Source organism: Sylvia atricapilla, chromosome 2 (genome assembly GCF_009819655.1).
Source record: "Sylvia atricapilla isolate bSylAtr1 chromosome 2, bSylAtr1.pri, whole genome shotgun sequence".
Lineage (NCBI taxonomy): Eukaryota > Metazoa > Chordata > Aves > Passeriformes > Sylviidae > Sylvia > Sylvia atricapilla.
The window spans coordinates 84,740,120-84,763,928 of record NC_089141.1 but is presented as its reverse complement, the minus strand read 5'-3'; the positions used below and the strand labels follow the sequence as shown (position 1 = coordinate 84,763,928).

At 40.9% G+C, this 23,809-nt stretch overlaps 1 protein-coding gene across 1 annotated transcript in view; it reads left to right on the top strand.

Moving 5' to 3' along the window:
- AFF3 (ALF transcription elongation factor 3) overlaps positions 1-23,809 on the top strand; it is a 314,337-nt gene that overhangs the window by 194,526 nt on the left and 96,002 nt on the right. The window contains exon 7 of the mRNA XM_066313661.1: positions 2,541-2,592. Coding sequence (XP_066169758.1) covers positions 2,541-2,592 — 52 coding nt within the window. The remainder of the gene's footprint in view (positions 1-2,540; positions 2,593-23,809) is intronic.

Sequence of the window (23,809 nt, the reverse complement as noted above, 5' to 3'; positions counted from 1 at the left end):
CATAAAAAAATAAAAAGCAAACCTTAATTTGTCCAAGAGTGAGTGTAAAAAAGCCAAATTATTGTAACAGGTAATTATCTTTTACATACTCTTAACCAAAAATATTATCTGTACTGTATCTGCAACATTCAGCTATGCTTAGGCTATACACATTTATAAAATTTCTAAGATTCAGTCAAGTGAGAGTAAAGTTGGTAAGAACAGATAAAGCATTAATGGCCAGATTTTCTACTCTGATAGGCTGAACTGATGCATTTCTACCATCTGTACAAGCTTCATCCTTTCTCTCCACATAGAAGTATGTTAAGTGACAATTAGCATAAAAGCAGCTACAAATGCTTACGGTAGGGTAATCCATTAATATCCAGTTTGGCTAAATCACAGACATTCTGTTTCCTCACAGTACGTATGCTGTTTCCCTTGTTGCTGCATTAACACACATTGCTGAGAGTAGAACTGATGTGAACTCTGCTGGCAAGGCACTCAGGAATCCATAGTCCCTCTCACACTCAAACAAACCAGTGCTCATGGTAATAATTCATCACTTAGAAAAGACCCAAGTTACAAATAGAAAATCTTTGAATATATGCCAACTGTTACTGTTGGTTTCTTGTTCCAAATTACCATAATGCAGATGAGCTCCAGGGCTCCAGGCTCCGGAAGGCTGACAAACGTATACTGTAGCAACAGCTTCCTAGCCAGCAAGTTCACCATCTGGATATACTTTCTGGTGTCTTTGCTGAAAGTGAAGGGTGACCTAGAGATTATGGAGTGGATGTATTCCATCCTGTGTAGATGCCCTGCTCACGCCTAAATTTTAGGTGGCTTTAGCTGTCCTCTTTCAGTGAGTGCTGAGCTTCCCTTGAGGGCCATGAAGGCACTGGTGGTTTTGAAGTCATCCAGAGCTTTCCCCATCCTGTTCAGTAAAGTCTAGGTACCTCAGCTGGGTAGAGACAAACCCTACCAGAGGGGAGGATCAGATCTGAAAGCACTGTGTCAACGTGTATGCAATACTCAGAACTTCCACTACAAGACAGCTACCTCCAGAAGGTCACTGTCTAGAATGTCCTTCAGCTTCCTTCTGTGCATCAGTGGAAGAACACTGGTAGCAGAATCCTGCCTCTTCTGAAGGCAACAGTGAGTTTTCCAGAGGTGCCCTTACAGTTTGCTGCTCAAACTATGAAGTTTGCTACTCAGACTATGCAGTTTGCTACTCAGACTGAGGGTGAGCTCTTTGTCAGCAGCAAACAGGTGATGTGTAATGCTCATGTGCATGGACTAGGTCAGGAGTGATCCAAAACCTGCTCAACTCAATGAGCAGCATATCATGGTTTGGCAACACCAAAACAGCCTGACTAAAATAAGAATCTCCCACATTTTTTTCAGAAGGAATAGGTGGATTTTGGCTTAACATGGCTCATTATCAGATAATTCAGAAAAAGACATCCGTCAGTAAACCAGTCACATTCAACCTCTGCGCCTCCTTGTCTGCTAGGCAACATAAACTCCTGTGTAGACAGCTATTAGCATCCAGCAACACACAAGAGGATCAGCACCTGCACACTCACTAGGCCCAGAATTCAAGTTCAAGGTGATTAAAGTGGAGTAGCATACCCTCTAAATCCATGGTAGAGCTACAGAGAAGTCTTACACTGGAGTGCAGCTCTCTCAGGTTACTCAGAGAACACTAATTACAGCAAACAACATCAGCCTTACTGTTTTTTGGTGGTGGGGTAGAAAGGAGGGGGAGGGACTGTTCCTGACTCAGCAGAAGCAGTACCACCCCACCTGCCAGCAGCCTGCCTCCCCCTGTCTGTGCTCTGTAACTAAGTTGTGTTGGGCAGATACATTCTTTTGGACCCAAGACAAGGATCATCACAAACTTAACATACAGGACCCATATGATTCGTAAGGAAATGTGAAGTGCCACCCCTTGGGCATCTGATGCTTCTCAAGCATTTGGGTATGTGACTTCTCCTGGCACTGAGTCCCTAAGCCAACATAGAAAAGACGGCTTCCCCAGCCCCCACTTAAAGAAGCTAAAGATCAAATGCTTAATGTGTCAAAATTCATGTGAACCAAAATATCCATTAGCAGAACTGTGCCCTGATCACTGCTGATGCTGTTTTGCTTTGTATAAAATAAATACTGCTCCTGGAGCAGGGTTTTGGAGCAAGTGCATGTTGTATGGAGTGCACTCTCAGCAGCAGAGCTGTAGGGCCCTAGAGAAATCCTTTCCATTGCTCCAGGGTCTGCTGTCCCTGCTAAAGCCTGTGTTCTCTAAGCATCTCCTCTTGTGGAGTTTCTCTGCCTGGAATTTCCTGAGCACGTGTCAGTGACAAGAAAAGTCAAGTCAGGATTGACCCCCTGCTTGCAAATGCTCCAGCAGTGCCCCTGCAGCCCTGTGGTTGCCTCCACAGCTGTCTCTGTGTGTGGCAGGAGTGGTCAGTGTAAGCAATGAATAAAGCATTGATGTGTTACATCTGAGCAGTTTCCATGCTGACCCGTTTCTGATGTCATTTTCTTCTTCTCTTTTAAAGGGAAAAGTGATGTAGAGCCAAAGACCCCAGAGAAAAGCGCAACCCATACATCGTAAGTCACATTTGCGTTTAAGATTGGAGAAGGCAGCTGTGTTTTTATCAGATTTGTTGGGCAAAATAGAGTTTGTTTGTTTTCATTAAGATAAAGCTCTTTCACTGATGCTTTTTCGTAAAACGGCTTTTTAGATAATGACTAAACATTAATTATTCCTAGAACTTCTGCATGCTAGTAAGTCAGCAATCTTTGCAAGTGAAATGGCTCCATATCACACTGAATAGATATAAGATTATTTTTGTGGGTGTGCAAGGCTGGCCTTTAGAACCTTACCTCAACATTACCTTAATGTTGCTGGAGTTTGTCACACTTGCTAAAAAACATCATGTCACATATGCCTTTGATGTACTGATGTAATTTTAAAAGACTGCAGTCTGCAGCTTCACCTCTGAATTACTTGAAATCCAATTACAGTTATCTCTGTTCTCTCACGATTTTGTTGATGTTTTTTGAATTAACGAAAGAAGTCAAGAAATAGATAGGAACAGGCACTTGTAATATATCAGTGTTCACCTTCACTTTAGGGCAACAATAGAAGCTTTTACCATTTTTTACTCTAGTATACAAAAGACTGAATTGTTTTGCCAACATAAACCAGTCTATGAAACAGATGGGCTGCAAGTTAAAAAAAATTTACAAATAGCATCAGTCTTGCAAACTAAGCGAGATAAGTGAATTCTTTTAATAACTACCAGACAGGAGCGTTATGAATTTCTGCAAAATCATTCACCTTTTTAATCCCATTTGAGAGGGGGAAGTTCTTGTAACAGTCAGTCATGTGAGTTTTAGAGTGCATCTGGCCCATAATTTATGTTTTCTGATTCCTGTTATTTAAATTCAGAACATTATATCATGTAAATCTCACAAGGTGTCACCATTTGTTACATGGCCAAAAGTAGTCACAGAAGGAGGTACAATAACAGTGATTTATTGTGGGACATTTCGATTTCTGCTGCAAATACGCATTAAAAATCTTCTGGAAATTAATCTAGAAAAAGATTTGACACGGTGTAAGAAATGGCTTGTCCTGCAGATTGTGTTGTGGAATGTAATTATAGTATGCAAGCACATTTAGGCAAACTTATTAAATGAATTAAGCATTAGCAACCTTATGCCTTCTGATAGTATGATTGCTGAGGATGTTTAATAGAATGATTTCAATAATTACCATTTTTAAAAATAATATTGCAATAAAGACCAAAAGAAGAAGGGTTTTAATGCCATCTGGAGGTATTTTGGAGAAATGAACACATTTATTTTTACTGATATTTAGCAATATGGAAAACATAAGCTATCCTCCACAGTTGGATTTGGGGTTTTTTTCTAGTTAGTATTTTATTGATGAAGAATGTTCTTTTCTTCTTCTTCACTGGATTAAAATCCTGTAAGATTTCTGAACCACAATAGTGGGATGTCTGAACCCAAAATACGGATTCAGAGGAACACCCCAATATGGTTGTGGGTTAGATTTGAGACTACATACTGGGTGATACAGTGTGTCAGAATTCTGGTTCAGTGTGAAAAGTTCCTTACCTAGTTAAAGATCTTGGTACCTTCTGAAACTGTGCTGTCTACTAGATACAGTATATTTATAATGCTTATCTTTAAATTGTTACTATATTCCAAGGCTATCCCACAGCATACCTCGGTTCCCAAGACAATTTTTAGAGGCAGAAACAACTGGTTACTGTTGATAAATGACTGCATTTAGGAACCAGAAGCCCTTCTAGTTAGAGAAATTCCATAGAAATGGAGGCAGGAGAAAAAGAGGAGATGAGAAGAAGAGAACCATCAAGTGCTGTGTCAAAAGAGAAGGAGGAAAGTGAGAGGGATACACTTAAGAAGTAGGAAAAGGAATTGCAAACATCAGGTTTTCAGAAAGAGATACGAAACTGAGAACTGTAGAAGAGAAAACCAGAGATCAAAAACTGAAGTAAAAGGCCTTAGCAAACTGAAGATGTACATGTTACTCAATAGAGGGCTGGATCTGTGAGTCTTAGTGAAGGAAAGTAACTCACACTGATTCGTAGGCACACATCGTTGCCCCAGTTATCTTGATGCTACCCTGCTGTTGGCCTTTCTTCTCTTTTCCACCATCTTCTAGGACAGCTTTTTTGTTCCTGGTGTCCCAGAGAGTCACAAATACAGAACTCCTCTGCTCTTTTGGAGCCACACCAACTCGTACCTGTGCACACAATGCACAGCCAGGAGAACCGGCAGTGCACTTGGATCTGTGAGCCTGTGTGCCTGGTCTGTCTGCACATGGATGTTCTCTTCCGTGATGCCCGTGGAGAAGGCCATGCCTGGACAAGAGCTCCAGCAGGGCCCAGCTGGGAGCCCCAGGGGTGTGCAAGGGGCATGAATGCAGCCGCGGGTCCCTGTGGGTAAAAAGGCTGTGTGCACCCTCTTGCAAGGTGTCACTCCCCTCAGAGTGTCAAAGGAGCCCAGTTGGCATCTTCTGGCAGGGGTGCTAAAAAGGAGCAACACTGGTGTAGGAGAGAGATGGCATGTTCAGGCCTGACAAGGAGAAACTGTGGATGCACCTCACTGTGAATCAGTGTTTCCCTGTGAAAATGGAACAAACAGCAACAAAAAAAAAAAACAAGACAACCCACAAAGTCATGTTTGCCTAGAGGAAAACTACAGAAGAGATGGGGAGGATTAAATTAATGTTTTTTTCTTGAAAATGTCTTTTTTATTTTCCTCAGGCATGTTACAAGCCTCACACTCTACCCAGCTTATATGATTCAATGACAGTTAATTCATCCCTGGTGCAGATATACAACCTCCATCCAAACATTATTTATGCAGCTTCGAAGGACAGGTTGATTACCCTCCTGAATCAGGCAGTGAGGCGTTTGTGAACCAAGTATTAACATGACATCTCCCCTCAAGATAACCCTTGTGCCTTGCCCACTGGGCTCCAGGTCCTCAAAAACAAACATAACCCTGAGAGCTGGAGCCCCAGGACCAGAGGTGGTGTCTGTAACCTCTGAGAGCACAGAAACTGAGAGTGCAGGATGCACAGTGCTCTGTTCAGAGGCTTTGGGTACAGGAATCACTTGGAGCAGCATTATGCATAGGGGCTTTTCCTGTATGTCTAACTCCCTAGATAGACTCATTATGACATAGCCCTCCACTGATAAAAATATTATGCATTTAAAAAATAGTAAGCATTAGATGATACATATTAATTGATGCAGTATCTTAATGAGGCAGATGAACAAGGGCAGTTATTGCAATGCTAAGGATAATGGAGATGGATTTAGGAGAACAAGACCGATGCAAAAGTCTTATTTTAGGGAAGGAAATCTAAGCAGAGCTGTATTGTTTTGCACAATATTCCTATGGCTTTCACTGCCTTGGCATTCAGAATAATCACCTGAGCTGGCACTGAAGAATTGCAATAGAAGGCGCAAACAATACAAAAATGTTAAGCTGTCTGGAGTCTTCCTCAGTTGATTCATGTTCCTTAGAATTGAATGCTTTTAAAGCTGTGAGCATTCTGTGTTTGAAGGGGTTTTGTTTTCGTTGTACTCAATATATATAGCTCTCTATGGGTCATATGGTTATAAGTTTGCTGAGCATTTCCAAACTTCTAGGACTGATCAGAAATATCTAGTGATTTTTTTTCTTCTGATTTTGTAATCAGAGGGTCAATTTTCAAGGAGTAGAAAACTTTCACAAATTTTGTTCAAAACATTTTTATTAAAATCCTTTCCCCCTCTGGTTTTACCCCCAGGATATGGAGGGCTGCATTAAGACATGGGTATGGATGAAGGAAGAGTGGTCTTTGGCACCTCAATATTTGCAGTTACAGGATTTTAATCCTTCTTTGGCAAATCTATCTGTCCTTTCAGTAAGCCTCAGATTGTTGCAATTAAAACTTTTAATTTTATAAAACTTCTGTGCTATGCAAAATTATTCCAACCAGTGCAGATGTTTCAGAGGACCTTGCAGGGCCACAGAAACTCTTCCCTGAGCCGGGGGGTCTGGGATCTTCCATCTTCCCATGTGCAGAAAATGACAATAATTAAAAAATGGCACAGATATACAAAGCGCTCAGTGTGGCTCCCACTCTTGGAATGACTTTCGATGTACTGTCTGTTGAGATGTTCTTCAGTACCTTTGTGTTTGTAAATGATTTCCAGTTCAGACTACCCAAGGTTAATCATGCCTGACTGTGATTCACTGCTATGCATTTACCTCGACATTTCTAGTGCACTTACTTAATGATATCAGGGCTAGCAGCTAGATACCTCAGTGCTGTCTCTTTATTAACCCTCCCACAATTGTTTTCATGCTGAGCTGCTCCAGATTTTTCCCTCCCTTTTTACAAGAGAATTAACTAAGATTGAGGGAGGCTTTTATAATTTATGGCAGTTGTGCGGGTTTTGTCCTCTGCTAATACTCTCGGAGAATCACAGTGATCACAGTGTGTGTGTGTGTGTCTCTGTGTGTGTGTGTGTGTTGGCTTGTTTGTTTTTGCCAGGCAGAAATAGCTGTTGGCTCTGTTCCTTCCCTGTACTGGTCCCCAGCATCACGTGCAGAATGAATTGCTCAGGGGGATCTTCATTAACAGCCCTGAAGTCAGCAGCTTCTAAGCTGCCCATTTGCAGATATTAGTGCTACAGTTTCTTGCCTATCCAGCACCTGCTCATCATTCTTGCCACCCTGATTCTCCTTCAGGAAAGAAACATCATGTTGGAGCAACACCACTGCTGTTCTTGCTTGATTTGACACATTGGTGTTGGCACAAGTGTCGCATATTGGTTCTTTCTTCCTCTCTTCTGTCTTGACCCTTGTATCTTTAGAGTGGCTTACAGATAGTTATGCAACAGCCAAAATCACCTGCTGGTCTCCCCTTCTGCAGTGGGGAGACTGAGGCAGAGGAGTTACAAGGCGCCTGCAGAGAACAGAGAGAACCATTCTCAAATACAGGTGATCAGTTTGAGCAAGTGCTGCCAGCTCACCATCCAGCTCTTAGCCCTCAGGAGCTCTCACATCTGGCTGATGTGTGGTCTGGACCTTAAGGCAACAACTGCGACCTGATGGGACATGGGGAGTTGGAAGAGTAGCCTTAATCTCACCTCACTTCACTGAAAGCCCTGGTGCAAGTTATTTTAAGTTAACCTTGGGCTTTTCCCCAGCTAAAATAATTAGACCACCCTGAAGACTATCTCATTAATATTTGTACAGAGTGTTGAAAAATGCAATGTCCTGTATAAAAAGCTGAGGATTACTCACCCAGAACAGTAAAGGAAATGGGTAGCAGTTTAGGTTTTCAAAGACAAACTTGGGCAGTAAATGCTAAATGTCCTGAGGAGTGCCACATGTAGGGAGAAGGGGAGGGCAGAAGCTGCTGCCTTTCCCAGGTGCCTGCAGACCTGGTGATCAGTGGCAGCTCCTGCCGCCTCACCATTCTCCCATCCTCTCCCCACAGTTTCAGTCTTGGGACGGGGGTCACACAGTTTAAATTAGAAGGATTTGGCTTTAGTCTTGCTGAACTGGAGGAAGAGATGGCAAATAGAGAAGGGACAAAGCATGCAAGCTGCAGAGGAAAAAACCCTCCAGCGGTACATCTTCAATATCCTTCTCTTTGTTTGCCAAGAGGACCATGATGGATCAAGTCAATTGAACCAGAAAATAGCTAACAGATGGGCCTGGAGGACAATGAAGGGGTGAAATCCATGCTAGTGAGGAAGCTGGTTCCAAAAAAAAGGGCTTCACAAACTTTTATGGGAGATAATCCACTTTTTAGCTTTCAGCTTAAAATACTGGGGTAACATCCTAACCTCTTATAGCTCAGCTTGTGGGCATTTTAGATGGCAAGGACATCTGCAGTAGACACATCAGCCAGTGATTTGGTGAAAACTCTTTTAGTAACTCTACAAGCTCTGTCCAGGGCTGTCCTGGAGCATATCAATCTGCTCATGAGCCACAGATGACCCTGCTTTGCTGAGAAGCACAACTTCCAAGGGATGGTAGCCAATATGAAATAGCACCCTTTATGATAATTTCTGATTTTTTTGTTTGTTTCTAAAAACTTCAATATGTCAAAGGCTTTTAATGTATATCTGTGATGTTTCTGAGAGAAGTCTTGCAGTCCATGAAAAAAAAAAAAAAAAAAAAAAAAAAAAAGAAGAAAGAAAACAGCCCCTTACTATGATGAATGAAGGCAGTGTTTTTCAGAGTGATGGAGGTCTTTAAAACTGCAGAAGTGAAAGTCTAGTGTTTATCCATGAACTAAGTCTCTGGCAGAAGAAGAAGGCTGGCTTCATTGCACTATTCCACCTGTTTACTTGAGCCTCAGCTTGCAGAGCTAACCCTTAGCACTGCCAGATTCTCACTGTGCTCAGCCAGTCCAGTAAGGGCAGCTAAAATTTTAAAACTCCCTCCTCAGCTCTCACATTTCCATGAAAAAGTTCCTCTTTTCTGCCCTCTCCCCTGAAATATTACCCTTAGTCCATGTACAGAGTGTTTCTCTCTGTGTTAAATATATAGACTGTTAAAAATGCAATTCTACCATAACTTCCCACTCCCAAAAACAGAGTGATTTCACCAGTGGGATGCATCAGAGTCACTGTGGTATTGTCACAATGCTGAGGTGAACCTTTCCTGCCAATTCTTAACCTTTTCTGAGCTCAGGTTTTTTGAGTTTACAGAGCATAATGCTGCTGATAGTTCACACACACGCACACACAAAAAAAAAAAAAAAAAAAAAAAAAAAAAACCACAAAAACACCACCACCCAAAAAAACCCTTAAAACCTATTGTAAGTTGATACCAAGAAGTCTATTTTCTTCAAATATTATAAAGACATTTTCTTGGAAGACATTTGCTCACACACATCTTGACTGAATCTGTCTTAAAGTCTACAAGGTTAAGGAGAAAGAATATATTTGTATTAATGTGGGGGTTTTTGCCAGGTAAAAATATAGACACATAGTAGTCACAGTTGATACAAGTAAAAATAATCTATAAATAGCACCTACAGTCATAAAAAGATCTCAAAACCATGATCTCCCTGAAAGAAGATGAGTTGGAGCCGATTTGTTTGGTTAAAAAAGAAAACATATGGAAACCCAATCTGACCTTAATTGCAGCTGTGGTTTTCCTGGGACAAAATTGAGCTTCTGTTGATTTCGAGTCAGACCAAAAAAAGCATTATCTGAGATGTCAACAAAAATGGGGATAGGTGAATGCTAAATAAAAGTACTGCTGAGGTCTGGGGAAGTTTTGTTTGACTTAGATGGGCTGAGATAGGGCTTTCACTGTCCTATTTTTAAATGCTATACCTTTTACTATATATCTTTTACCAGATGTAACAAATAGCTTGCATTAACCACCTTTACGACTCAATGCAGAGTTTTATTTATAACGTACCCTTGATACAGGCCCTCTTGTGTAGCGCCTTCACCTTTACTATCCAGCTGTACTCTGCACACTGTAGGGAAAAATAATTAGTTGCAGGAAGCTGTCCTCGTTTTGATGACACCCTTGGCTCAAAGCTGAAGGGGAAAGTGGTTTTATGCAGAAGAAACCTTCACTCCAAAACAGAAGCTTTTGTCCTATTTGAAAACTTGCTATAATGCAGGGCATTATTTCTAATTTTATACAAACTCAAAAAATGCTTCTGTATCACCAGTGTTCATTGAATGCCATTTAGAATAAAGCTGACCAACTTAACCGGAGAAAATATCATCATGCTTGAGGAAATGTTTTCCTGTATTACACTGAAAGCACATTATTTTTCTCTTAGGCACTGTTTTCCTTGGACTATGTCATTTGTAAGGGACTAATTAAGAATTTTGTATGTATTATGTATTAGCTCAGGATACAGTGGTTAAAGAGGGGTTGCCAGGAAAATCAGGAGATGCAAGTACCTGGGAAGAAGTCGGTTTCATTGGAAATGCCTCCAAGAAGGCAGACACCATCGACCCCACTCTGTGTTTTTTCTCTGAAGAAAATGATAAATGGAAGCTCAGCGTCTCGCACGTTGGAGTCGCGGTGTGCGTGGTGGTGGTTTTTGCTGGGCTAAAATTCCTGGTTGCCAGGGTAACACATTTTGGAAATTCTCTGCTCTGGACGAAAGCTGCTGCAACTTGAAACCCGCCGTAGCTGATGCTTGGCAGGGGCACCACCACTGCTGGGTGTGGGGGGCTGCTGGCTTTGCCCAGGGGTTTGGGGCAGGGAAGCAAAACAAAATGGGTCCAAAAAAAGAGAAGACTTATTGGGAGCATTCGATACTTCCAGACTTCCAGGACGCCATAACCTGATTGTTTTCTCCACACCATGTCAGCCAAAAGATGGGGAGGCAGGGGGGGTGTTACCTCATCTCGGGGCTGAATTGCTGGGTGATGGGAAGAGGAGAGGGGTGTGTGTGTGTGCCTGGAGGGTGGGGAGAGGAGGAGGGTGAGAGGGGAGGAAAAAGAGATACAGGGTTCTGGCCACCTGCCAAGAAAAATAACTAACATTTTGCAAAAGAGAAATCCTAAGACTGAGGTCATAGTATGGAAAAAGTCTGTTTCACAGACTCTTGAGCCTGAATACAGGCCAAGTTTTTTAGGGTTTTTTTTTTTTTTTTCTCCCCCTAAATGCAGGCATCCTATTAGCATTTGAACACTAAAGCTCGTCCAGGAATGGAAAGATTTTGGAATCTGAAGTGCCTTAGTTTTATACTTCATTGGTACACAGATATAATTTTTTAATAACAAGAAAGTGAGATCCTGAATGAGAAGCTCCCTCATTTTGCTGTTAACTTACTTTATGACTATGAAGAACAAATTAAAGGAATCTAAAGAAGTGCCTGTTTCTCCCACAGAGTGACCAGCTCGAAAAAAAGAGACATTTCAAGCTTGGTGGACAACTTTTTATTTGCCATGCAAAATACAAAAAGATACTGAAACCTGAAATGATGATGAATTTTCCTGTGTGGAAAAGTCCGACTGTTCAGCCATGAATAGCTATGATTTTTTTAAACCTTTATAGTGGCAGGCTGGCAGTTTCATGACAAATTACTTTTCATACCTAACTAAACAAATTATTGAAGTTCTTCTGCCTTAATCTTTGGATTTGGATTGAAAGTCAGAGTGTGGATATTTTTTAACTGGGAAAAAAATAACCCTTTGGATTTGTTAGGATGCTATTGCAAGCAAGCTTTCTGGTCTTTGATTTGCTAAGCTACAACTGGAGTCTGCCTTCCTCAGGGTAAGAATATTTCCACATTATCATTTCACCTGTGGTATTTTAAGAGGGAGAATATTATATCTCAGCGTGTATCTTGGCTTTGTGCATTCTGTTCTTTGTTTAGTATGCAGACAGGCTTCATCTCCCAAAAGAGATGTGGAATATATTTATCGGCAATTTTAGAATTGATGATAGATTTGACAGGCAAGCAGGATGACACATCGAAGCTATCAAAGCTGGAGATGAATCAGGACAAAGGTTTGGATGAGGTATATTGTTCCTGAGATTCAAAAGGATTATACTTACTGATCATTCCAAAATCAGGGCAACTGTACCACTGACTTACAAAGATAAAAGCTAAGTTTTTCCGAAGGTAAAAAAAAAACAACCACATGGTTTGATTGGCCCACAGACCTTTTCTGGCAAAATAGTGCAATTACAGCTGGCATTTCTGCATGCTGATTTTTATTAGTTTTGTAATATATTTTGTCAGGATTCATTTGTGCTGATTCCCCCTTTCATGGCATAAACTGTAAGCAATTGTCAGTAGGGAAAAGGAGTCTCTCAACATACTTCTTCAGAGACACACTCCAGGATGTGTGATAGATCAGGTATACTAAATTAAATCAGAACTGATCTGTTTCCTGATAAACATGTGAACTTACTGTATATTTAATTGTATTAGAATTTAGTGCACTTATGGGTAAAAACCCAGTACTTTCCCCATCAGCTTTCCTACTATCAAAGCAAAGCAGACAAATCAGCACAAATAATATATTAAAAGTATTTAGTACGATACAGACAAAGAATGAGCAAATTAGCCTTCTGTACCTGGCTTGATGACCAATTTTTGTGGCACTTCAGTGGGCATAGAGGGAGTCTTCTGTCCTGAAGTCCCCCAGGGAGATGACGCAAGCATCCAGACGTGTGACTTGCCTTGATAGAGGCCAAATTCAGCAAAAGAGCAGGGAAAAGGTCTGGAGCTGGGAACCTCAGAACATCACAGAACATAACCTCAAAAACAATCTATCATTACTCTGGTTTATACTGGTTTTAACGATTGGCCTTCAGAAACCATTCAGGTCCCTTCTCACATGAAATCCATATTTTCCTTATAACCTACAAAAATGTGATGTGAGGCACAAACTTTAATACTGACAACAGCTGTAAGCAACAGCAATTTCTATACATTTCTATGGAAGAAACAATGAAGCCTTTTGCCACAAACTGTTAAAAAAATTTGGGCTTTCCTGTCACATGGGAAGATTTTGATCTCATAAATAATTATAGACAAGCATGATGCCTTTTAGCAGGACTTCTTTTAGTATTATTGTTTGAATGACGAAGAATTTCTGTGGGTACCTAGATTTCTGCTTGTGCTGTGCTGCCCATCTCCAGTTCAGTTAAAAAGCATTTCCCTGAGAGCAGCAGACTTTATTGTGAACAGCCTCAGCAAAGCAGGATGACTTGCATGCGTAGGAAAAAAGGGCTTGCTACAAAGTGACTGCACATAGATTGATCGGGGGGAAAAACAAGAGGAATCTGTGTTTGTCAGAGTGGAGGTCTGCTTCTCCTCCCCATCCTTCACAGCTGCCATCAGCACAGTGAGTATCGTGTCCCACAGCACAGCAATCCCAGCACGGCTCTGGTGAGCGAGCAGCCCGGCTCCGGGGCCAGGAAACGCTGGACAACTGAGGATGGATGTCCTGTCCTCTCCTGAAGAGTTTTACTCTTGCAGACTTTGTATTCTAGAGAAAGAATCCTCTCCCTGAGCCTTTTGCAGGTATTTCACTACTGTCTAGGAGTGGCTGGCTGATGCAAATCGTCAGTAGGCATGCTCTCGTGAGGCGCCCCATAGCAGCCGCAGCAGCATCCTGTGACTGATGCTGAGTAGGCAGGAGTCTGGGACCAAAGTGCCAGCTCTGAAGCCTGGGAGACAGTGGAATAAAGAGAGAAGGGGGAAGATCAGAGGTATGGTAACAGAAGACTTGTCATCCAGGATTTTAGGAGTTTGATTACTATATGTAACACAAAAGACTAAACAAATATAAAGACATACATAATACATAAACAGTGAGAGGTGGGCAGAAAGCTGGATGCTGAAGGTAAGATTTGTAGAAAGATCTGTAATACTGATACTATTCCAAAGTTGTATATGTTTCCCTCAAACAAAAGTAGGTGGATTACTTAATAACCATCATCTCCAGGCCTTGTGAAAAGATTATATAAAGCAACTGCCCTCCTTTTAAAATTATTTTGATTTATCTTTATCTAACAAAAATGGCCAAGTATCTCTTTAGCATGATCCCATTTGGCTCAATGACATTGCAGAGCTATGAATTCAGTATGAGAAGAACAACTCTTTCTGTGCACTGAAGAGCATAAAGCCCAGGGTGCCTAGCTGCAAAGCAAATACCTTCTGCTCAAGCCGCTTATGTTTTTCTACTTGAAAGAAATTAAAATCTCATCTTATTTCTTTGCATGCTCTTGTCATCCACTCAGATTTTTATTCAAATAAATCTCTGGTTCTTTTCAAAGAATGTCTTCTGTATGAGTTGCATTAGCTTTAAAGACTCACCAAGAACAGCACAGTCCAGGCTGACACTCTCCCATCAGAGAAGGAACTGTATGAATCTTACCCTACAGTTCTGCAGCTCGGTTAATTAAGTATTTGATGTCCTAAGAAGCTGCTGCTTCCCAAAGCCAAGGAGAGGAGGCTGCCAGTCCCCATTTCCATCTTTGGCCACCAGACACAGTGACGTTCAGAGACTTCCCACCCATCACACCATGTTACACAACTCTTCCCCTCTACCCAGCCCATAGTGTTGATGAAATTAAGTAGCATGAAAAATTAACCCCACCGTTGTTGTAATGCAGCTGGGTAATGTGTGGCCTCATTTGCTGCTGCAGGAGCATAAGTGTTTGGTGCTTTGGTAGTGTGGCTCTGTGAATTGGCAGAGGGCAGCCCAGCAGAACAAACCTGGGGAACAGCCCCACAACCCTACCCACTCCCCAGGTACCCTTGTGCACCTTAGGCCCAATGCAGAGTATGATTTCTGATTTCTCTTTCCTTGCCTTGTTACTTGATGCCCATCTTCTGCCATCCACCACTTCTACCTTTTTTCCTTCATTTTCTTCCTTGCTGCAACCTCTCTGCTGTTTTCCTACCATTGCATTCCTGGTTTTGTCGAGATTCGTCACCTGCAGCCTCATTTCATATCGTTTTTCACTGTGTGGGCACTCCTGTTTTCTACTTCTTCCTTACAAAACATGTCTCCGTGATTCCCGAAAAACGGAAAAGAAACAAAGAGATGTATGTAATAACATGGCATACAAAAACTACACCCACAGTAGCTCAGGTTTCTGGATTAGTCCATATCATCATTTGCCTCCTTTCCCCCTTGAGTTTTCCATCACGTCATCTCTGTTTAATAGTAAAGACTAACTTTTAACTGCTTTGTCAGGTGCCCAGGTATTGCTCTGGTCTTCCTTTGGGGCACATAGTTTTTCATTACTTCTCTTTTAAGAATCACACAAGAAAAAGAAAATAAAGAGGGAGAGAGAGAGATGAATATGGGGAAAAGTTTTACTTAGCTACAAAATGTTTTCCTTTTATAACTTTAGGCATGATTGACAGATAGGTTAATTTAATCAAATTGCCTTTTCTGACAGTGTATTATTTAATGAGGGAGTTCTCTTTTTTGGATTGCGTAGGAAATGTGGAAGCATCTGAGAATTTCTGATGTGCTATTTACTCATCCATTATGTTGGGAATCAGTGTAATTTCAATGTCAGCAGTGGAATTAGTAACCATAACTGTTATCTGTCACAGAACAATCTATTTGGGGATTTTCTCAGCAAAGCAGGATATATCCTGCACCCTTACACCACAGAAGGAAGTTTTTAAAAATAAGTCAAATTTTAACATGTTTTTGTTTCGATTATCCCTTCCAGGCTAATGGTAAAGGCACATACTTTCAGGCTTTAATTCAGCATGGAGTCACTGATATGAAATCCTTTAGCAGCATAAATTATCCCTACTTTTTTCCCACCATTTATTTCACTCAGTTTCTGAAAAACTTCTGTCAAAGATGGCTCCCCATTGAAGTGCACCCTCCCTTCCTTGAAAAAAAAAAAATCCCTGACAGTCTAGTTTCCAGAGATAATAAAAATTCCTTTTTTTGCAGTAGTGTGAATTTGGGCTGACTTTGTTGTACTTCATGTGAGAGCAGGGGAGTGCCTGAGCAGACAAATGGAATTACACGAGGGAGGCAGATAGGGCCCAAATCTGGTTCTACTTTCTTCAGGCAGCCTCACATAAGTAAATAACTGATAAATGCATAAAACCTTTCAACTGATACATTTGATAAGTACAAGACTTTTAATATGACTCCAAAGTAAGGGCAGTAACTGTTAAATTAATTGCTTTTTAAATAAAACACATAAGAGAAATTTTTAAATCCTTCATTGTTCCTAAAAGTGTTTTAGTGCCTCATTAATTCTTGATTAGCCTGGTTGTTAAGAGGCCATTATTATGTGGTAATAAGGTGTAGGAAATTACCTCTAGGACTATAGTCATGCCACACAGACCTGCTATAGTTAGCACCTCATCAGGTGCTGATACCAAGTGCCCATGGTGTAAATCAGGAGTGCTCTGCCTGGTGGTGGGGCTCATGGGGGTGGTCCTGTGTGAGGGGCTGTTATCTGAGATGAGGTGAGTCCTCTGGACTGAGAAGTCCTGACAAAATATAATCCTCTCAGCAGCCTCCTGTCCTTCAAGGGCTTGCCAGTCTTGCCTCTGGCAGAACAGGAAAACTGCTATAAAACAGTGGAATAAAATTATTTTGCAATTACACTCAGTTAAGTAATTTAAAATATGCCTGAAGCTAGTGCAGATGAAAGTTCACTCTTTGCTGTATGATTTGTTAGGTAGAGTCAGAGGAGATTTGGTGCTGGTCTAGGAGAATATCCTCAAACTAATGACCTCTTCAGGTCATTAGTATTTCTTTTGAACACACAACTCCCCTCAAAGCCTGCTACAAACATTGGTAAAGCTAATTGTTATTAGCATTTTACAGACAGGAAAATGAGCCTTGGGGGGCTATTTTATTGTGATTTGATGCAACATTAATCAGCATTCTCCAGAAAAGAAATATTTCTATGTCCTAGTCTGCATCTATTTATTTTTCAGTGTGTATTATGGTTTTTTTCCCCCTAAATCTCTTTGAGGTTGGTGATCTAGTGCTCACAGTACATAGTTCCCATTCATTACCTGTACAGGGGGCTAATGTGATACAGCAGCATCACCATCTTTGAAGAGCACTGAAATTGCTCCCAGCTAAAACCACAGAGTGCATTCTCACTAGAACCTTCCTCCTTATTCCTTCCATGGGTTCAGTGTTTTCACAGCAGATGAAGCTCTGTCCTCAAAGGAGGGAGAGCAGCTCAGGGCTGGCGTGGCCACAATGCCCAGGGGTGATGCCCTTCAGGGAATCCTGCTCCCTGACCTCTTCCTGCTGGTGGGTGTCAGAGGGCCCTCACACCTCGGAAGTAGGGTTGGAGCAAAGATGCAGGAGGCTCATGTTGTGTCTGAACCCCTAAAATGGGGCTGTAACCTGGGTTTCAGTGCTAAAGATCCATGTTTGTTGTTAAATAGCTAGGCACTCATTTCTGTGTGCTTTCATCCCGGTCTTCAATGTTTTTAAGCCCCTGGTATGATTTCTTGGGGCATGTGTGGGACAGTGTCCCTTGGCCCAGCCCCAAGTGCCATCCCAGAACTCCTCAAGGACTGCCCCTGAGCCACAAGCAGCTGGAGAAAGGCACCTCCTGGGTCTCCATTTAACCCTTTGTCAGCCTCAGAGTTGGGGCTGTGAGACAAAGTCTCCATGCTTGGTGCTTCAGCTGCATCAAAAGCCAAAGTAGCCCCAAGACCTGTGCATGGGTAGCTGCTGCAGGCTATGGGCACCACTCCCCCTCACTGCCAAGCCACCAGACCCCAGAGCACCCCAGAGGGTGTGGCCATCCTTCCAAGCTCATTTTCACCCAGCCATTCTCGCTGTGACAAAGGACACCCCTGAGTATGGCATTGTGTTTGGCTGATCCCAGGTGTGCTTTCCTGCCTGCCGGGTCACAGAGCCATGGCACTGCTGAGCTGGGGCAGAGCCAGCCCCCCACAGAAAGCCGCACTGGCAGCAGACAGGACTGTCACCCCAGCTGCAGTGACATCACAACACAGCCCCAGTGGTCCCAGGCAGGGCTGCAGAAGGCAGCTATCTGCTGCTCCTTAATACGTCTGCTGAAATGTATTTTTAACATCCTGTAATATTAATTAGCAGCCCAATTGTCATAGCTATTACAAGGATGGGGCAAAAACTCCAGCAAAAAAACCAAATATTTAAAGGGCACTTCTGAGTGCAGTTTCAGATCTCACAAAAACTAATGGAAGAAGCAATTGCAGCCCAAGTTGACATTTAGGAGTTAATAACTGCATGAGTGTAGCAGTAAAGAACATCAAGAGTTAACAGTCTCAGCATGATAAAAGTTTACTTAATCCTACTCTAAACAAGCAATATAACAAATTCTTGTTAGGAATGAATGATCTCCCACAAGTAGCTTAAAATAATCAAATTTTGATTTAAAATACCAAAGTAAGTCAAATGTTATGGGTTTTTCTGGAAGAAAATTGAGATTGTTCGGTCCAATTTTATTTTTTATTTCCAACATTTTACAGATGAATTAATGCCTTCTTTACCCACTTGCTCTGTCTCAGGTAGGAATGCCTGTTTGCCAGAGAATTAGAGACTCTTGAGTATTGACATATTCTGCTGGGGTAACTCTGCTGTGCTCTGATAGAGGAGATATTGTTACATGGAGAAAGATTCAGTTTCAGCACCATTTTACCTTCCCATGTTGTCTTTGGATTTCTTTCACTTAAAATTTCCTCCTAGTGCAGGTTCCAAGATGAAGTAGAGAGTGAACAGCAAAAGATGTTGGGTCACAGGTACATCTGAGGCAGTGTCTGTGTCTTCCCAGGAAGACCTGGAGTTTCCTTCCCAGCTCTGAATGTGACTGAACAGTGTAGTGTGACTTTGTTTAAAAGCAGTGAATCACTTTGCCTCTATTTCCTCTTTCTGATTGTGTGAGAATTATCGTGGGTTTGCTTACATTTGATTTCATAGGGTGCTGGGAAGCATACCTACGCAGAGACCTCTGACTGGAAAACAGTGCAATAGGATGAAGACAAGTAGCAAATTGGTCTTCACAGGATGGATCCATTTCATACTAGTTAATGATCTTGCTAATGAGAAGAGTAAGTCCTCATGCTTTGGTGTTCAGCTAGATGGAAGAGTGACAGAAAGTATCAATAAGAAAATTCTGACAGACCTTTTTTTGCTCCCTGTTCTTCTTTGGCCCTCCTTTAAATTGCAAATAAACTTGAAGCATTCGAGGCATTTATAAAAAGATGTAATGAGGGCTGGTTGCTGCATTTTTGGAACAGGAAAAACCTTTCTGCGGTACACTGAAAAATACACAATGATTTCTTTAGACTAATAAACAGTCTACTGGAGATAGTCTGAGGGTCTGTAGAACTTCTGGAAAGTAATTTACATATTTCAAAGCTCTTTATTGTCAGTCTTGTAAATTTTGCCTATTTTATTTACTATTTTTATCAACCATCTCTGCTGTCATCAGCACTAAAAATATATCCTGATATAATATGTACATCTGAAGTTTTTTCTCTCATCAATAAAAATCATTTGCCTTGAAAGTAATATAGTGAGCTAAACTAATTGCTGATGAAACTGGTTCTACTAGAGTGACACTGATGATAGAAGTAACCCAATACATTTAGTTCAGGAGATCTACTTTTGACCATTAACAATGTTACTACTGAATTGAATTCTTCAAAAGTCAAGTGTCATTCCTTGTATATATGACTTTTTAAATATATATTGCACAATATAGACACCATATTGGATCACAAAATATTTGCAGTTCTACTAAATTCATGCATGATTATCTGTAGGGTTTATTCTTACTTAAATGTCAAACATAATTATCCACACCTCTGTCAGTATTAAGTCCTGCATACTTTATTTCTACACCCAAAAATACTTCTGAAATAATAGTGATTGTTTTGATTGGACTCAAGCTGACATCAAGTAAGAGGAAGTTAAGTGATACTTAAAGCCATTTTTTTCAAAGGGGGAGGCCAAAGGTTCTGTTGGGAATAGAAGAATTATTTTCCTGGAAACTCAGTATCAGATAATCATAAATGTCAAATATACCAACCAAACAACCACCTATATAATGGAATAGATTTGAGCAAGTGGTCTTTATTCCTATCTCATTTTGTGAAACAAACAAAACTAAAAAGCCAGCAACGCCAATCCTTCCGCTTCATTCACGTAGCAATCTGAGAATCCATCTCCTGTATGCTTGGTTCGTAGCAACACTTGCTCACAACACTGCTAAGGATGTTTCTGTCTATTAATGTCAGTCTGACAACTGATGACAACAAAAAGTATTTCACTGAAAGTTTCAATTAGCTGCCAATGAGAGGGGAAAAATGAAAGAAGCCAGCAAGTGTTGTGGACCCATATGAAACTCAAAACAAATCTTTATTTAGAACTTTGCAAATGGAATTAAATTAGCTTCTGAATCAGCATGGGGAATTGATATTTTGTTTAATACAATAAAAATTATGTGGGGTAACTGAAAAAGTTTTGGTAATTTTCTCAGCAAAACGAAAAACTCTGTTTTCATTTAAGTTACCTTACTCCTGAAAGTGCTTGGGTAGCCCTATTACAGTACTAGATAAAAGCATATTTCAAAGTAATGCTTTTGAAAGAAGAAAACGAAAGCACAGCATTTCAGAAATGTTGAAATCTATAATTTTATATAGAATTTAAACTTCTTTAGTTATTTAGGGCAAAGCATTGCTCAAATCTAGCAATTGCCAAGCATTTTGGCTGGTCCTCACACTGCTCTTGATGGCTAAACTATATTAGAAAATTCCCCTCAGCTCTAAATCCCTCACACAAGACTCTAGGTAGTCTTGTCCATGCTTGAACCTTTGTGAAAAATTATTGTTGACATTTTTCTCAAGACGATTCAACATTTCCAAAGATTTAGGAGGGCAGAAAGCATTATCAGACATCATTTAGTGTTCCAGATGATTATTTTTATGAGATGGTTGTGGTAGTTTGCAGCTGGTGGTAGAAGTTGGCAATCAGAATACAACTGTGTCTAATTCATTTTTATACACTATTCCTATTAGTTTAAAAAGGATATTTCTTTGCAAGTGACATTACAATCCTGACACAGGATTTTTGACTGATTTTTTCTCAGAAACTGCCAGCATGGTACAGCCAGCATGCCAAGCTGGTGTCCAGAAGAAAATTTAGGAGCAGTGATAAAAGGAAAGGAGAAAATAGAAGCCCTTCTTGCAAACAAGGGTTTGTAATAGATATTCTGACATGATATGAATGATGAGGGATGGAAAATTCATAAGGTTGTGTAGAAGTGCAACACACACTCTGAGCATAGAAGACTGACCTATAACTCATAGGACAGTGTGTTTAGAGTGAGTTATGAGAGTTGTTCCCTGGTGTATATTTAAAAAGAGACATTAGAGAGGAGATATAGTGTGGTTTACTGTTTGAGAGCTAAATTCATAATTTTTTTCTGAAGAGTGTTTTTAAGAAAGAATACCTTTTCTTTTCTTTTCTTTTCTTTTCTTTTCTTTTCTTTTCTTTTCTTTTCTTTTCTTTTCTTTTCTTTTCTTTTCTTTTCTTTTCTTTTCTTTTCTTTTCTTTTCTTTTCTTTTCTTTTCTTTTCTTTTCTTTTCTTTTTCTTTTCTTTTCTTTTCTTCTCTTTTCTTTTCTTTTCTTTTCTTTTCTTTTCTTTTCTTTTCTTTTTCTTTTCTTTTCTTTTCTTTTCTTTTCTTTTCTTTTCTTGCATATATATTGGAGTGCAGGTGCTGCATTTCTGCACAGCATGTGCATCTGAATGCTGGGAATAAAACTCCTCCAAGGAGCAGCCCTCAGCTGATTTTTTTTTTTTTTTTTTTTTTTTTTTTTTTTTTTTTGCTGTTGCTATGTCCAAAGCTGATTATTTCTAGGAAAGAGGAACAGCCAATTTTGCATCTTAGAAGGGGTTATCTCAAAGTGAAACAAGCAGGCTAAAAGCACTTGGTGACAGACCCCAGGGCAGCTGAGGGTCTGTGCCAGGAAGCCCCTGGAAAAGCCCACCTGCCCCTTGACCAGAGCTGCACAGTGTGGTTTGCATTAGTGTGACTCTGCATGAGAAACCATCCCTTCACTGCTGCTCTGTGGGAAGCAAAGGAATTATCTGACTTCTGCAGGGTGCACGTGTGTTTTCTTCCCCCAGCAGTCAAGTTCATGGCCATGAATTTGCCCCAGGTGCCAGTGCCAGCCTCCACTTTCTCTGTCCCTGCAGAGCTTGTGCCCCATGTCCTAGTGCTCTCTTAGCAGCCCCCTCCCTCTCTTCCTCCTTCAGCCCATCCTCAAGGAAACCTGGGAACTCCTCTATTTTGGTGAGCTGCTATCAGTTCAGAGATGTCTGCCTTGTTGGGATTATCTTTTCCCCTTTCAGCATCTTGCAACATAGCAAAAGCAGAGAGGAGTAAAGAGAGCACTATCACTAATGCACCATCTCCTACTAAGTTAAGCTTGGTAAGCTAAGTAACCCTGTTGGAAACACCCTGGCCATGGATGTAGCTTCAGGAGCAGTGCATTCCCTCTCTCTAAGCCCAGCATGAGGAGTGCAGCTGTCATAAGGAGCAGCAATCCATTTGCCCCATGGGGCAGGATCTGCCTGTTGGGCAGAGAGCTTTGCTTTCCTTTTTACAGTCTGCTTTGGGAGGAAAAAAAAGCATCTTTCCCTGTGCCTATCCTACACTGAAAATGAGAGGCTCTGAGAAGTCTGCTCTTTGGATAGGTTTAAGGCCATTCTCACACAAATTTGAGGGCTGGAAATTTTGACAGAAGTCACAATGGCCCCTGCATGTTTAATGCACAGAACTCCCTACAGCTCACTCCTCAGCATCAAGTGATAGCACATCACCTTGGCCATATGTGAGCTTTCAGGTCTTTCTGCCTCTTGTTTCTTTCTTTTATTCCCCCCTCTTGCCACACACTGAAGTAGTTATTTGACAATTTATTCAGACATTGTATTATTCCAACAATAGTGGAATGTAATGGTGTGTAATTAGAAGCCAGAGTATAACAGTGGTATGAAGATGATTTCCACAGTGAGATTTCTTTAAATTAAAATTTCATTACTTGGAAAGTGTCATGCTTTTGCCCCTTCTAGTGTTTGAACACTGTCCATGAATGAAAGGGATGACCCTCAGGGATGGATGGCATGATTTTCAGTCTCTTGCACTCCAGCTGGAGATTCTCCCAAGGCATTGCCCTTCCATGCTATGTGAATCTATAAGGGCACAATATATTTTAAAGTCTCTGTAAAGTGTTGATTTTACAGTGAAACTCCTTCCACTTTTGAGGGGGTGGGTTTGTTTAGGGAGCTGTCTGTGTAGCATCTGGAGTTGTGAGAAGTCTGTAGCACTACAGACCTGTCAATTTTCTATAGATTATACTCACAACCCATATCTTTAAATAAAATGGTATGCTTCCTTTCACAGTGGCCAACTGGATTCTTGTCTGTTTATTTGCTTGTTTTAATCATTTTTTCTCTATCTAGTCAAATAAACTTCTAAATTCAGTGTGTATGCTATGGAACTTCATCCAAATCCATACTGTCTCCTTCCTGACAAGGCTGACAGAGAGTATAATCACTTGTATTGTCCAGAGTACTGTTTACATAAAGGAGCAATAAATACCTGTTGAAATTTTTACTGGAGGCCTCCCAGATGGATGGTTCATTTATTATTACAGACAGGGTTTCATTTACTTAGTTATTAAAAAAAGCAGGCCGCTACAGCCCATTTATAACTATATTAAAACTAAATGAAGCTATAAGTATTGCAGACAGGACTGAG